Source organism: Lissotriton helveticus, chromosome 7 (genome assembly GCF_964261635.1).
Source record: "Lissotriton helveticus chromosome 7, aLisHel1.1, whole genome shotgun sequence".
Classification (NCBI taxonomy): domain Eukaryota; kingdom Metazoa; phylum Chordata; class Amphibia; order Caudata; family Salamandridae; genus Lissotriton; species Lissotriton helveticus.
The window spans coordinates 1,554,877,147-1,554,894,474 of NC_136068.1; the positions used below are offsets into that span (position 1 = coordinate 1,554,877,147).

At 46.1% G+C, this 17,328-nt stretch overlaps 1 protein-coding gene across 2 annotated transcripts in view; it reads right to left on the reverse strand.

The window, feature by feature from the left end:
- Positions 1-17,328, reverse strand: part of HSPBP1 (HSPA (Hsp70) binding protein 1) — a 201,687-nt gene that overhangs the window by 116,182 nt on the left and 68,177 nt on the right. For both annotated transcript variants that reach the window (XM_078655044.1, XM_078655045.1), the window contains exon 5: positions 16,197-16,352. In XM_078655044.1, coding sequence (XP_078511170.1) covers positions 16,197-16,352 — 156 coding nt within the window. The remainder of the gene's footprint in view (positions 1-16,196; positions 16,353-17,328) is intronic.

Here is a 17,328-nt window from a genome sequence, read left to right on the forward strand (position 1 = left end):
AGGCCAAGTTGGGGTTGGTCTACTGTGGGAGGGGGGAAGTGGGAGTTGGGGATGGGACTGTTTAGCCACTCAAGGTACAAGACGCTTGACCCAGATCTACATAGTACACGCACAGTATACACATGCGACACATAGCTCGATAATTTTCGGAACCTGTCCTCGTGATGGAAGAGCCGAATAGCACAGCTCACACGCCACCACCCAAGCTTAGGATTTTAACGTGTAACGTACGGGGGATAAACGATCACAGAAAGATCAGGAAGGTCCTGAGCTACTTACAGCGCCACAATATCGATATCGCGATGCTCCAGGAGACTCACCTCCCGAATAACAGTGGGATGCTAAAGTATAGAGGCCTGGACGGCAACTCGGTAACTGCGGGTTTCACTACTCATGCCAGAGGGGTGATGACATGGCTCAATCCTAAATCCACACTAACACAGCAGGTCTTGGAGTCTGACCCCGGGGGGAGATTTGTTATATCTAGATGCACAGGCCTTGGAATGTCCTTTATTGTCCTCAACACATAAGGCCCCAATTTTGACTCTTCGGAGTTTTATCGGGACATGGAGGCCAGAGCGCGCCAACACGACCCGAATTTGCTGATCTGGGGGGGAGATATGAATCTTACGCTTAACACGGAACTAGACAGATCATCGGGGCCACACCGCAAACCGTCTGCGGCTGCGACGGCATTGCAGAGAGCTATGACTTACTTGGGCCTCGAGGATGTCTGGAGATCCCGATTTCCACACCGGGGAGGATACACCCACTATTCAGCTTATCACGACATCCACACCAGGATAGATTACATGCTGTTACCCTCGGGCAGGCTGAGTACGGTTCAGGATTGCAGGGTGTTACCAAGGACATTGTCTGATCATTCCCCTATACTCATGGACTTGCTGGCACCTAGCAAAACCATCCCTCCTTTTACGTGGCGATTCCCGCCATACTCACTGCTTGACCCGGTGTTTCGAGGGGAACTGGCGGAGGCCATTGACACTTACTTTGAGGCTAATATAGGATCAGTAGATAGTTTTCAAACTGTCTGGGAAGCATTTAAAGTGTATATACGGGGGGTGGCCATATCGAAACACTCTGGTATACTCAAATCCATTAGAAAGCGATTAGCTGACCTAGAAGTGCAGTTGGGGGTGTTAGAACGCAGCCAGATAACACAGGCGGAGGGACCGGAGATGGATGACATCAATAGATAACTGACTGAATATCACGAGGAAGCGGACAGGGAAGTAAAACACATGGGGAAATACGCCACGGCCAGGACCTATGGGGAGCGGGATCGCCCAGGTGCTCTGCTAGCCAGGATCATTGGAGGGCCTAGAAAACGACACACAGTTATAGAACTTCAATCGACTGATGGCGACCTTATCTCTGACCCCACTGAGGTAGCGGGGGCCTTCAAGGACTACTATTCCGATCTATACACGTCTCGGGGTGGGCACCTTGATGATGAAATAGATGATTACCTTGGCCATATAGATATCCCTATGTTGTCGAACTCTGATAGAGAATTCCTCATGCAGCCTATAGATAGAGAGGAGATTACGGACGCCCTATCCGCAATGAGGTCGGGAAGCGCCCCCGGTGCAGATGGCCTGACGGCCGCTTTCTATAAAACTTTTCAGGACCAGCTTCTCCCTCACCTTTCGGCCCTTTTTGATGACATATGTGTGGAGGGCACTATGCCAGACTCCATGAGGGAAGCACTACTGATAGCCATACTGAAGCCGGGCAAGCCCAGGGAGCATTGCAGTTCGTACCGGCCCCTGTCTTTGTTAAACGTAGACACTAAGCTATTTGCCAAGGTTTTGGCCACTAGACTGGCCTTACTTGCACCATCCTTGGTCGCCCCTGAACAGGCGGGGTTTATTCCTAGCAGAAACCTGACATACAATATCCGCACCGTACTGGGGGTGCTCCAACACGTACGACAGGACAGGAAAGCACTAGCGGTATTCCTAGACATGGAAAAGGCCTTCGACTCTGTTGAGTGGTCCTTCATGGGCAAGGTTCTGACAAAGATGGGCCTGGGCCAACCATTCCTGCAAATGATAGGAGCTCTGTATTCTCGCCCTCGTGCTAGGCTACGACTGAACGTCGTCACTGACTCATTTCCCATTACGAGAGGAACAAGGCAGGGATGCCCACTTTCGCCGCTCCTATATGCACTTGTGGCTGAACCGTTAGCCTGTGCCATGCGAGAATATCATGGGGCCAGGGGCGTGAATTTTCCCACCTATCAGATAGTGGTGTCTATGTATGCAGACGATACCCTGCTCTATGTCCGAGACCCTGAAAACAACCTGTCGCCTGTCCTCCGGGAGGTTGTCCGATACGGTGCCCTCTCTGGCCTAAAAGTCAACTGGTCCAAATCACTAGCCTTTCCCTTGACCCCGAGTACACAATTGGCCACCATGGAATACCCACTTCAATGGACGACTGACACGATCAGATATCTGGGGGTGCAGCTACACATAGATCCAGAGACCATGTTTAGAGCGAATTATGGCACTGCGTTTAGCAGATTGGAGGACGATGTAGATGCTTGGTGTAAACTCCCCCTTTCCCTGCTGGGACGAATTGCTATAATGATTTCACTGTAATCCACCGACTAATTGCTCATATAGACCTGCTACATTTAGGTAACCTGCTCCCATTTCAAGTTTTATTCTTGTATGCACCTATTACTACCTCATATACTTTGGCTGCTCATTAATGTCACTGTTGTTCCATGCAACTGGATATTAGTTTATGTGTTTGTATTCTGCTCCTGTATATCTTTATTGTGCACCCTACATCTGTGCAACGTGCACCCACTACAGTTCTTATCCCCGTTTGCACTGATTACTACCGCACACACTTTGGCTACCCACTAGCGTCACCTTCATTCCTTGCAACCGGCGACTACTGGGCACCCTCCCACACCTCCCACACCTACCGACTCCTTTACCCCAACATGGAGCTCATCGGCAAGCACACATACAGAATCAACTACCCACCCACACTCACCAAAAAAGCCGCTAAACGCTTCAAGCACAACTTACTGAGGTCCCACCCTGAAACGCCCTTTGCAGACACCTACTTCTCACCGGTCAATGGTGCCGTAAACACCGATATCATCTTCCACACCGCACGCAGAGCTCAATGGAGAAAAACGTTCCTCTCTTTACTCACCGTATCTAATTCCAGGAAAACCGCTCATGGCCGAACACTCTCCATCACACCATCCCAACTCTTCCCAGGCAGAACCTCCATCATTATCTATAACAATGGGATTGTCCTAATCCAATCCACAGACAGGAACCTGGAAATACTAGACAACCTGTTCCCCATTTTCTTACAGCACCTATCCAATCCACGGACCCCCACTCATAGCACTCTCAGTCCGTTCACCCTGGACCTCACAGCCACCAACCATAACGATGCTAACCCAGCTCAGTCACTAAACGACACGCACCTCTCCTCTACCACCGGCACCGTAGTCTTCCACCCACCTACTGCAACCACCTCACACTCCTCAATCACGGACTTAGATCTCTCCCCGACACACATCAACCGCACCCCCTCCCCTGCCACCATCTCCGTGACCTCCATTCATACCACTCCCATTCCTCTCTCCCCTGACATCACAGCCCCCAACAACAACGCCTCTAACATACCTCAGCCCCAAAACGACACGCACCTCTCCGTGACCTCCATTCATACCACTCCACTTCCTCTCTCCCCTGACATCACAGCCCCCAACAACAACGCCTCTAACATACCTCAGCCCCAAAACGACACGCACCTCTCCCCTACCACCGGCACCTTAGTCATGCACCCACCCACGGGTGCGACCTTACACCCCTCAAGCACAGACATAGACCCTTCACCCACATACACCAACCGTACCCCCTCCCCCCTTTCACCAGCCCACATTCCCATTCCCATTCTTTTCACCCATGACACCGCAGCTCCCACCCACAATCCGCCTAACGGAGTTCAGCACCATACCGACACGCACACAGACAAACCCCACTCTTTATCCCCCCCCATTCTCAGCCCCCATTTCCACCCATTAACTAACCTCACTGATTATGCCTCTATCATTTCAACCCCGCCTCCTCAAAAAAGAACTACATACAATCCCACTCCCCCCCATTCTCACTCCCCACTTCCCTACTTGCGCCCCATCACTACTAACATACGCCCAACCTCCACCATGCACTCCCCACCTACCACTAATACCCTCCTCCATACCACCAACAGACACCCTATGCCATCCTCCTCCAACCCTCCACTCCCCACCACCATCACAAATCCCACACTAGACTACGTTACGGCCTCCCTCCTCCAGCTCAAAGAAGACATTCACATCATCAAACAACTACTCTGCACGCATTCCAGTCACTCCTCACCAACCACCCTCCTCAAGCTCAAACAAGACATTCACATCATCAAACAATTACTCTGCACACACCCCAGGCACCCCTCACCCGCCTTCACCAGCACCACCCTTCCTAACAGGACCTCCACCCGGTCGGCTGACTCTCGCACTCAATGCCCCCTGTACTGGACCTCAATCCCTGTTCGCAATCGTGAAAACCGTCCCCATCGCTCCTGCAACACACTATTGGACCTTGACACAGCCACCCTCCTCCGCTCCTACGACCCAGCTCCCCCTAACAACATACCCTCCACCCTCCGCGCCATTCCAACGATTCAGCCAAATCCCCTTAGACCCCCCACGCAAAACAACAGAATTTCTATCCCTAGTAACCTGAGAAAAGTCCCCCTCTCTCTAGAACTCCTTCCCACCCCCGACACACCCCGTCTCAAATGCACCCTCCTCAACTGCAGATCGGCCTCTAGGCACTCCTCTGCAATCGCTGATCTCATCTTATCACTGGACCTTGACCTAATCATCATGACTGAAACCTGGCTAACTGAATCTTCTACACCTATATTGGACATACTGGTTCCCCCCAACTACCACATCACTAGACTAGACAGGGTTGGTCAAAAAGGTGGTGGAATCGCGTGCATACACAGGAGTAACCTCTCTGTCATGAAAGTAACCTCTCCCTCCCTACCCTCCCCATCCTCCTGTGAATACATCTGCCTCGACATTGTCAGCGAAGGCAAACCGTTATGCTCTCTTCACGGCATTTACCACCCACCAGGGGACAACCTTACCTTCTCGCAACAAATCATGGATTTGATCACAACCAATTCAGGGCGACAACTCACTCAAATATAGCTTGGTGACTTCAACCTCCACTGGAACGATCATAATGACGCGGTGGTAAATAGTCTTAAAAACCTCCTCGACGCCCTTGACCTCACCGAAATATGCAACAGCCCGACCCATGAGAAAGGCTCTATCATCGACCTCATCATCTCCAAAGAGGAATCTATCCAACTCGATTCTATCCAACCCTGTGACTGGTCTGATCATCATATTGTCACATTCTTCATCAACGAAAAAGTCAAACTTAACACGGTTCAATCATTCAAGCCCAAAGTCTGGAAAAGAGACCTAAAAAAACCCAACCCAAACTCTCTACCCCCCAACAGCTGCAATCTTTTGCTTCCTCCTACTGGCGTTATGGATGTCCAATCCTTGACGGATCACTATCTCAACGCTATGACCTCTATAGTCAATGAAGCTGCACCTATGCAGCTAAAAAGAGCATCCCAAAAAATGTCCAAATCCTTGGTACGACGGGAGTCTCAATGACGACAGATGGGCCATGCGAATGGCAGAGCGCACCTGGAGATCAGCTCCCTCCGCACTGCACTTAAAAACGCTGAAGAAAAAGAGAAATGCCTACTTCAGGAAAATAAAACGCTCAAAATCAGATTTTTTCAGCCTTCAGCTCGACCAAGCCAAAAATCGTCCGAGAAAGCTGTTTGAGCTAATCAGATCACAATCCAAGGAACAACCCCAACAACTCAGCAATGGGGGCGAAGCACCCTCCTGTGAAGACTTCGCCTCTTTCTTTATCCAAAAAACCGACAACATAAGGAACGATCTCCTCATTGACGTAAGTCTCTACCCCAAACCCCTCTGCACAGCACCCACTGAACCAAAAAACAATGCTACATGGTCATCCTTTGTCACCTACTCGGAAGAAGAAATTGGTAGACTGCTCAGCACCGTGAAACCAGCCAATCACCTCACGGACCCCCTTCCTGCCAACGCTGTCAAAGACCTTGCCCCGTCGCTCCTCCCACTCTGGACTAAAATTATCAACAGTTCACTTCAACAAGGGACCATCCCTGACTCCCTCAAAGTTGGACAAGTCACACCTCTACTAAAGAAACCTACAGCCGACCCCTCTGATCTAAATAATTACCGTCCCATTACCAATATTCCGACTCTTGCCAAATTGTTGGAAAAATGCGCACAAACTCAATTGACTAAACACATTAATCAGTTTGATCTACTCAACCCTCATCAATCAGGATTCAGAGCGGACCACAGTACAGAAACTGCTATGACTCACATAATTGACGACGCCCTCCAAATCCTAGATCAAAACGATACCTGCCTCCTTATCCTTCTTGATCTCTCTTCTGCATTTGACACCGTCAAACACGAGAACTTACTCGATCTATTAAAGACAAGAATGGGTATATCTGGAACTGTACTCAAGTGGTTCATGTCCTTTCTACACAACAGATCGCAGAAATTCAAGAGTAACAACTTGATGTCTGCTCCAATACCGGTATCGCTAGGCGTCCCACAAGGATCCTCCCTATCCCCAACTTTGTTTAACCTAGTTATGGAACCTCTCACCACCTTGCTACAAGCATCCAATGTTCAGTTCCACATGTACGCCGATGACACCCAACTTTATCTCAAACTACAATCACCCAAAGACATTATGCTCTTGAATTCAACGATTAGAAGCACCCAATCATGGCTGGCCGCTAATCATCTTAAACTCAATGCTCTTAAAACAGAGTTCCTCTTGATCTCCCCTCCTGCGAAGATCACTACCACTCAAATCTGGCTTAAACACCTAACCGCACTCAATGTTCATCCCACCATCGTGGACTCGGCAAAATCGCTAGGCATAACACTTGACACCAACCTCAACATGCAGGAACACATCAACAAAGCAACTAAGGGGGCGAACTTCCAGATCAATACATTAAGGAAACTCAAACCCTTCCTTCCAGCCAAAGATTTCCAAACTGCTGTACAAGCTCTAGTCATCCCTCGAATAGATTACGGCAGTATCGCCCTATGCGGTCTCCCCCTAACTACTACGGCGCCCATAAGAGCTTCTCTAAACGCCGCAGCGAGACTCATCACCGGATCAAAAAAACACTCACACATTTCCCCTGACCTGAAAGCCCTGAACTGGCTGCCTTTTGAAGCCAGAATACATCTGAAAATCGCCTGCATGACGCACAAGGCTGTCCACCTGAGCTCACCCGGATACCTCGCCCAGAAGCTGACGATTTCTGGAGGCTCCAGAAACACTAGAGGCACAAACAATCTCTTGCTAAAGCCCCAAAGATTCCGCAAGGAAAAAACGTACAAACGCTCCTTCTCAGGAATGGCACCAAGGATCTGGAACTCACTCCCCCCTGAAATAAGGCTCATCACCTCTACCATACTTTTTAAGAGAGAAGTAAAAGCTATCCTCATGGCTAAATACACTTAATTATTATTGGGGATGTTATTTACAGACGCTGTACCATTCAGTTCCAATGATCTTTTTTTTTTGCATTCTGTATTAATTGTGTTATTGACCTGCCTGTGGGTTTACGCTATCAATTATTTGTACTTGTATCATTATTGATGTATCTGGCTGACTATGCTCCCACATGTACCTCCCCCACCCCAATTGTCATTTAATCACACGTTGTTCCTTTCGGCTGTGAAGCGCTCTGATATCTGCAAAGATCTTGTTCGCGCTATATAAAACTTTCAAAATAAATAAATAAATAAATAAATAAATAAAAGAAGATGGTAGTACTCCCTAGATTCCTCTTTTTATTTTCTACTATCCCCATGGTTCTCCCAAGAGTGTTCTTCCAGAAGCTGCAACAATTGCTGACGAGACTAGCCTGGGCAGGGGGACAGCCTCGTGCCGCTTGGTCGCTACTCACTCTACCATACTCCATGGGGGGCCTTGGCGCACCTGACATTGAACTGTACTACAGGGTGGCGCAGGCTGCCCACTTGCACACCTGGGTACATGGAGCTCGAGACATTCCACATGTTACACTCGAAACTCTATTTGCCAAGCCCCTCACCCTCCCTCACACAATTTTCGAAGCCACTGACCGTAGGACTGGCATACTTGACTCTGTGACTGCTACTAACCATGCATGGTCCAGACTCCTGCACATCCAGGCGGGAGCGCTATTGTACTCCCCCATTATGCCTATTGACTGGGTGCGTTGGTTGCCCCCTCTCCGTGAGAAGGGGGTGGTGGCCGCCATGCTGGACCTTAACATCAAGACAGCAGGCGATCTCTTTGTGGAGGGAACAGTGAAAACCTGGGGCCAAGTGACCATGGACCTGCCATCTCCTACCTTACTACTGAAATTCCAGTTTTACAGAGTCAGACATGCGCTCTCTCAGCTACTAGGGGGAGACATGGCGGAACCTCCGGAAGTACGGGAGCTCACGTATGTACTTAAGGCTCCCTCTCCCCAGAAACGACAGTCCAACCTGTATTCATTATCGCAAACACATAGGGAGCACACATATACCGAAGCGCGGCTGGCGTGGCAGTCGGACCTCTCCATGGCAATAGGTGATGACATGTGGAAATATTGTTGTACTGCTACCAAGACACTCTCACTGAACGGCCAGCACCGGCTCATACATTTCAAATACATAAACAGAATCTATTATACCCCCGCCAGGCTACATAGGTACGGTCTGAGAGCCACAGCGGAATGCGACAGGTGCCATGCCCCCGATGCGGGGTTCCTCCATTTAGCTTGGCTGTGCCCTGCAGTATGCTCATTCTGGCACAAGATTTTTACTGAAATAAGCGCAGCGGTAGACATGGACATACCCCCTGTCCCGGAGATGGCCCTGTTGGGATACACGAAGCCTTTGCCTGTGTCAGTGAGACGGCTGGTGGGCATGGGATTGCTGATTGCGCGTAAAGTGGTTGCGTGCTCCTGGATGAGAAGCCCAGCTCCTACCCCTACGCGATGGGCACGTGAGACGGTGTACTGCTGTACGCAATCTGAAAACTACAGTGAACTGCTTCCCCCCGCGAGTAGGCCTAAAAATTACTGGGGACTCTACCAAACGTACCTGACGCGCCGAGGGGAAGAGGCAGCAGCTGGTGATGCGCATTAGTGGTGGTACTTGGCGCTGGCCCTGCGCTGTATTATTCCCTTTGCCCCCCCCCCCCTGTTGGCCGCTATATAAGACATCACTGCCTTTGATTCTTCCCTATTTTGGTTTCCGAAATTGCTGCGATGTGTGCTTTGATCGCCGCCTACCCTGCTTACTGGGTTGTTGGCTAAACGGCTGTGTATTTATTCTAATGTAGTAGGAATAGCGGATATTTCTTTGCCTTGAACTGCGGGGGGGGGGGGATTTCAAATTCAGTTCTGGGGTCACAGTCTGATCTTGTTATGAAACTTGCGAAATAAATTAATTAAAAAAACAAAAAAAAAACAAAGGTCATACCAGGCTGCAAGGAGCCCTCACATCACCGTGACAGTTTCAAGTGACTCCAAAGGCGTTGGCAATTATTGAATCATCTTACTGCGGGAATATGGTATTTAATTCATTCTGCCATATGTGAAGCACTATTTCCCACCAAATCAGCTGTACTGTTGCAGTCGTGGAAGCTTAGGAGCAAGGTGGTGGAGGGGGACGCTTGGGTTATATATAACTGGCTGTCTAGCATTTCAACCTCTGGATAAAGTTAGCACCTCAAAATTTGGTATCTATTTGTTCATACATAACATAACACCAATGAATCTAATTCCTGGGTCAAAGCATGCTAAAATAACATTTGGCATTACCAAAAACAAAACATCAGTTCACCTAAATCCTACTATATCTAGGACAGTTTTCAGTCCAGTGATTTTCTTAGGTGCTTCTTAAAATGCTCTGTCTACATGGAGCACTGCTGATGACAAATAATGTGTGGGTTATCTCTAGGGTGCAGAAAATAAATAGTTTACTCTATTTTAGTTTTTATGTCCAAACGTTAAATCAGATCAACTTGATAATGGTTAAGGGGTGGTAGCAGTCCTCCACGATTGGTCAAAAATGACCTCTTCATAAGTGGAAAGGGTAAATTCATAGCATTTTAATATCAACAACGTACTAACAATATTTCTCTCCTTTGCAATAGGCTTTTTGTAAGAAAACGAATAGCATTTGTACGAAACATAAGAATAAACCTGTATTGTCTGATTCTTATAAACAGCTAAAAATCTCTGATCACGTGGGAATCATGTAGCATTTAAATATATATAATACACATTTTATTTTTCATATGTGAAAATTATTTTGTATTGGTATATTTTTACCTCAACGGTGGATCACATCAATTGCCTTATAATTACTATGCTGCTCTCAACGGTAAATGTGCTTTCAGTTTCGGGCCAGGAAAGGGTTAAAAGAAAAAAAACTAGACTATCATACCAATGATTGTAGTATATTGACCTCTGCGGGTGTTATCACCAGACAAAACATCCTACTGCAGCAACTCTCAGCTGTGCAGGGAAACCCTCCAAACCCACTTCAAAATTAGCAATATCTACCCAACTCTTTCTAGACTTGAAGTATAATAAAAGATTACGAACTATGTACTGCAGAGAATGGTTATAAATGTAGTTTTTGGACTTTGCTACCTGATTTTAAATTATGGCATTAAGATCCCTTTCCTAAATGCCGGCATGGGAAGTTCAATTGCTAATAGACAAGTTAGCTAAAAGAGGGTTCCTAGGTTTCTAAAGGGCAAAGGAATCTACCCCAGCTATTTCTTAGTAAGAAAAGTCAGAGAAAATAGTATTGTGCATTATAAACTTAAAAACCATGAATAAATGATTGAAATAAAATAATTCTTAGTGTGGGTGCAGCATCACATCTATATGTAGCTACCGAATAGATGTTGGATGGTTGCCGTCAACTTGCAATACATGGATTTTCTCACAGAAGTGAACTAAAAATGTTCCACAGTCTATTTTCTCCAGTTCCTGATTGAAACCCACTCTCAATTGAAAGCATTAAAGAACAGCAGTCAGAAGTTGGAGTTATTCATAATATGGGCTGGTAACAAAATTGTGCTAATATAAGCAAACCCATACCATGGACCTGTATTGGAAACAAGAGTATCTTTTGGAGAACTTGAAAATATCTGTTATGCAAAAGTCATCTATATCTCATACCCCAAGCAGAGTGTTTACATGACATTCGTAAGTAGATGTTCACTAGAATGGGGTCCTGGTGTGACATGTTAACACCGACTCAGGTATTACCCGGCCACTCACCTCTGACACTTGATATAGCCAAAACAGAACACCACACCTGCTTTATAGAATACATCTTGGCTGGAGGCACACTGGCAAACAGCCACACATCACCCAACTTGCAAAAGTCACCAGTCATGATGGTGACTTGAGGGTGTGTCCACTGGAAAAAGGGCAGGATTTATGAGCTTTCCCTCACCTATCACCCCATTACTGGGGAACCAGATTTTGGAACGGGCACTAACAGGGATGCAGTTCAGCAATGGCAGAAAGCTTGATGCATCAAAATAAGTGGTCTCTTCAAGTTAAATTGTTCAACCAGTTCAAGGCGTACTACAGACTTGGAGAGTCGGAAACATATGAATACATATACATCAGACGCTGGTTGATGAGCAGAGAATATGGGAGACTGTGACATGCACTTTGACAAGAGTTCTAAAACTAAGACATGGTGCAGACAACACCCACCTAAGCCACATATTATATAAGATGATATTAGAGGCTAGGATGACTCCCATTGAGAAATCACAGATGAGTTAGGAGAAACAACTGTGGATGAATTCATATAACAGCCATGGGAGGGTATACATGGCAAAGTGATACTTAAACATTTATTCTTGCTGCTGCTGTTGGGTGAGGAACAGCCCAGACGGTTAGCCACGAAGATTTCGAGGTGCATACTTTATGGTCAGTAGGAGATGCTCAGTCAGGGTTACGTGTCACCAAGGCAGGTGTACCCATTTTTAATGCTTGTTGAGGTAATGGGAGGGGGGTGGGGGGTCGCCACTGGGATGGTGCCATTGCGCAGGGCCCACGCTTAAGGTTATGTTCAACTAACTGCATTGGGGGCAAGATGATGTGGGTACATGGAAGTGGTGGTGCTAGACTCCACCCCCCCCCGCGGGAGGGGTGGTGATGTTATGCAATGTCACAAGGGAATTCCAACAGCTTATGTATATTTGTAAATTGGTGCATAGTATTGAGTAGTGTGTGTGTTTAATAAATGTACTCTTACTTTTATAAAGCAAAGTACAGACTGGACAATCAATTATTGAGTGTTATTTCTGCGCACCTGCAAATTGCGATTACTAGCCCACACCACCTCCCTTGAGTAAGCCTCAGACTGCTCTGCAACGCTACCCTCTGAGAGTCAGGCGCTACAATTGGGTGTTTGGTTCCCAGTGAAGGACAAATGTAGTTATGTTATTTATGCAGGCCTCGCAGATGCTGCCTCGTTTTCCAACACAAGGTTTTAGTAATGCACAGTGCTTTAAATGGGCCGGTACTCACCGGTACTGAGTACCAGCACTTCTCCCCCCCCCCCCCAAAGAGTACCGGCAGTTCTCCGTTATCAAATAGAGTACGGGTACTCACTTTCAAACATTGTCATGTGAGCTTGCATCGCATTTCTACATTGCAGTGCATGCTCACATATTGGTGATTTCACAAGGAGGGCAGTGACGCCATGGCGCCAAGGCAGAGCAACGTGTGGCCCAGGCACGCAAGTCCCATTGGGATCAAAGATCTCCAACCCCCCGACCCTTGTGTGTGGCAGCCCAGGCTGAGACAGCTTCCCGGGCAGACACACAGCTGAACCGGAGTACTTCACTTGTTGCTTGTTAATGAGGCTTTGATGTGTTTCACCCCTTTTTTGAGCACCTGCAGCTCCACTCTGACTTTTGCTTGAGGAATCAGCGACCCCCCCTCCCTCCAAATGTGACTTTAGTTGCGCCTCTGGTGTGACCACACCCGCCAGGAAACTGTGCGCAGGAAGAAAAGGGAAGCTCTTTAAAAAGCACAATTTGCTCTGGCTTTCCCTTTCTTCTATGCGAAAAAGATGGAAAGGATAGCACAGCAGCAGGCTTTATATATTGTCCCAAGAATGTAGTTGTCATTTCAGATGTGACCCCTCAGGCCAGGCAAGGAGCTTAAGAACCGCCCACACCACTACAGGCCAGGACACATATCCCCGCACTGGAAGGAGGGAGCAGGCAGAGAAGTCAAAAGAAGGAAGGATCATGGTTAGCCAGGGAATCGCAGGTATGACTTTCCAGGACAATGCTGTGGAGGCATCCATAAGTGTGCGGTTGTGAGCAGTACAGAGATATGAACGAGAAATGCCCCTCTCAATTTCCACTACAGCAGCTTAGAAATTTGTAGGGTTCCACTGCACTATGAGGTGCACCAGACTGGTCATCACCAGTTGACACAACAGCTGGCTGTATCTGGTATTCATGAAAAAAGTGAGCCACACAGTAGGAGTGGGAGCACCAGGGAACCCAAAGCACCCAAGGGAGGAAGCCAAGCCTTGGACTTGAGGAGAAGGAGCAGGCCTAAGGGAAGCTTTGAGCATCAAACGCATGTGGGTACAGGTGCCTCCCATATCAGAAACAGTGGCTGCGGCAGGCCCGCTGACCACCATCATCAGTGACACCGTGCTCATATGTACATGGTTATATGTGCCTCCATCCCCTTACTAACCCCTCCTAATTTTGGACTAGGTTTTGCTGGGTGGCACAGTATCTGAAAGTGAATGAAAGGGTGAAATATTATTGTTCTGTTGTGAGACCCCAGATAACTTTCTTCTCCAAGGATCACTAGCATGATAAGTGATGGCTTCCTTCCACCCGATGCGGGCCAGAGTTGCATTTTAAAATGGTCTTTTTTCCTTTAATTAATTTTCAGTAAAACAAGTCTCTGCACCTTTTAATGTTTTTCTTAGTATACAGGTGCCTCTGACAAAAAGGGAAACCTCATAGTTACCTTTCAATAGTCTGTCAACTAGTACAACTTAATACATGCAAGGGCATCAACAATAAATTGCAGAGGGAAGCAATTTGTCATCATTCGCAACCGAAAAAAATTCTTGCGTCCTTCAGATGGTTTTCATTAGACCCACCCTTAGTCCCGCCTCTAGCCCCACCTCCTTGCCACGCTCCCAGCTCGATCTGATGAGTACCTGCACTTTTTCCCCCATTTAAAGCACCTGATAACTGAAGGAGATAGCTGAATGAGTGTGGCTGAGGGAGATGAAGTGAAGAGTTAAAGAATTGAAATCATTCTGCTCTACCTCCGTTTCAAACTTGTTTTTAAATATATTTTACAACTCTTGGGGGAGATGGTAGAGAAGGATTCAAGACATATAGGATTGTCAAACTTCAAGCAAACATATCATGGATGAGTTTTATCTTTTGTAAATGAATCCAGCCAAAATAAACAGAAAACAGGTAGAGTGGCCTATGCAGCTTCCTTACAAATGTCTGAAATCTGCCTTTGCCCTGTGCAAGAACTTATTTGCTTTGCAATCTTTGGCACATCCGAAGGGTTGTATTCCTTCGAGTAAAAAATCAAGTAAAAAAGTCCTGCGTCAGCTATTCTGAGACAGAAAAAGAAGATAAAGGATAGTTTGAACCTTTATTCTGGGGCATCAGACATTTTATGTTTTCATCGTGTGTGTTTTGTATGTATGCATACTGTGATTATTTCATTTTTCACCCTGTATCACGATTTCACTGAGTCATGTTTTTGATTTATTTTATGTTTTAAATATATTATGGGCAGCCTATTGTAAAAATAGAAAGTTTTTTGCAAGGGGTATTCTTTGATATACGATGCTGAATATACCAAATTAGATTGAGTTTTTTGTACCATGTCTGTGTTTTTTTCAATTTGTTTTCACAACAAGTTGGTACACATGTTTTCGCATTTGTTGAAAGGAGATGATTAAGACATTTTGTAAAAAACTTCCTGCTCTTTTCCATAAATTGAACAAAGGGATCGTTTCTCGACCCTTAGTCACGTATGTTGGGTGTTCAACATCTTTCACAATTCTTGCTGAAGAATTGTGTTATCTGACAGAACTCTTTGTAGGTTATAACTGTATACCCAGGTTCCGAGGGACAAAGGTCAAATCCATTATATTTAATGAATTCTGCAATCAAGCAGCAGGAGACTGCCTTGACTAGGCAATCATCTGGACAGCAGCACAAATGTACCACCTGAAAAAGATGGATTGCTACAACTTAGAGAACCTTTATAAATACTCTGGAAGGTGATTGCAAGCAGAAAGGTAGACATCTGCATCCATCATTTTCACCTCAGATTATAAACCTCAGAACCTTTCAGTGTTCAATTACATTTGCGAGTATGAAGCGAAAGATCTGCCTAACACCTGGACACCGAGCTAGTGTGACCATGTGGAAAGAGTTTACAAGAAAGAAACTAATTCAGGTTGTAAACATCTAATATTGACCTAGTGCCACCAGGCTTCCTGGGCAGTACACGGTTGTTTTTACGTTCATGTGGTTGTCTCTGTTTTACTTCTGGCTGGCTGGCTGTGCACTGTTTGTGTGTTCTATGACCTCCATCTACTTAAAGCCCTTCATAAATGGCACGCAGGCTAGAAGTAGGCAAGAAAAAACTCTTTGAATAGGGAGGAGGGAGAACAAGACTAGAGTAAGGGGAGATAACTAAAGGAAAGGGAAGTGGTGACAGGAAAGTGTTATTTCTGAGGACTCCAGGACCAGTGAAGGGCAGCTACTCCTCTAATTGAAGAATACACTTTTATAACCAAGCTCAATTGGGAATTAAGCAATAGTATCACCAGCTAAAACTCTATTATTTTATGATATTTTACTTCTAAAAATCTCATAGGGATTTTCGAAATCTGCTGGAAAGTATGAATAGCATTTCACTGTAAAATGTAATATTGAATTATTAACCTTTATGCTCCGGGTGACTAAGTAGCAGGTTCTGAAGCAGAAATGCTGACTTCACCTTCAACTTCATCACATCGCTCTGCATGGCCCGCATCAGCACAGAGAAGCCATCCAGTTTCAGGAACTCCAGCAGACCAGCTTCCTGTTCCCGCACAAGACCTGAAAGAAAGAAAGAAAGAAAGAAAGACGCAGCCACGGGCTCCCTTAGCAATCATAGCAACGCCAGCAAGCAGGGGCCTTAAAACAGACACAAAAAGTCAACAAAGTGGCAAAAGTCAAAATCAAGATTCCCAACTAGTGCTTTTGCTCACATCACTATGCAATAACCCGAGCCTTACACTTGCAGTGAAAAAGTAGAACCACATGTTCTAGAATGTGAAGTGAACTAAGCTAAAAAGCCAGGACTGGAAGAACATCTCATCCCTTGCAATTGAAAGTTAACACATCTGCAAAAGCCTCTCAACCGCACATACGATACCCACAGTAAACCCCAGGAGAGAATTACAAGATGATCATCAAACTGCTCGTAAAATGGGACGAGCATGCTATCAACATACCACAGCCCTGCCAGCCTTTCCAGAGAACGCCCCTATCTTCTTAAAACCAATCGACCTAAAGGTTGGACTCTTAATCCTTTATAAACAAATTCTGTAAATGTTGATATAGTTTAAGGTGTACACCAAAATGTCTAGATATTGTTTAATTCACAATGCATGCTCTATTTGCAAAAGAAAAGGCACTTTAATTGTTTTCACTTGACAGAATAATGCATTACAGAAAGAGTGTAATCCAATGTTCAGTAAGAACTACCCTTCACTGGGGTTAACAGGAGACTGAATTAGCACCAACCAGTACAGGAGTGGATGGATGGAATGTGAGTAGAATGGAGATGGGGTTAGGAAGCGAGCAAGTATGGACAGAGGGGAGTTGCTAAGGTTACTACCAAAACTAAACACAATTTTTAACATTTCATCAAGGAATAACTTCAAGTCACGCGCTTAGAGACCAATCGGTGATAATGCGCTATATAAATATAATAAATAAATAAATAAATAATCCTGGTACCAGCAGATTGCTAACATCTACATAGGCAGATGGCTAATTGGCATTTTATTTTTTTTAACCAATTTTTATT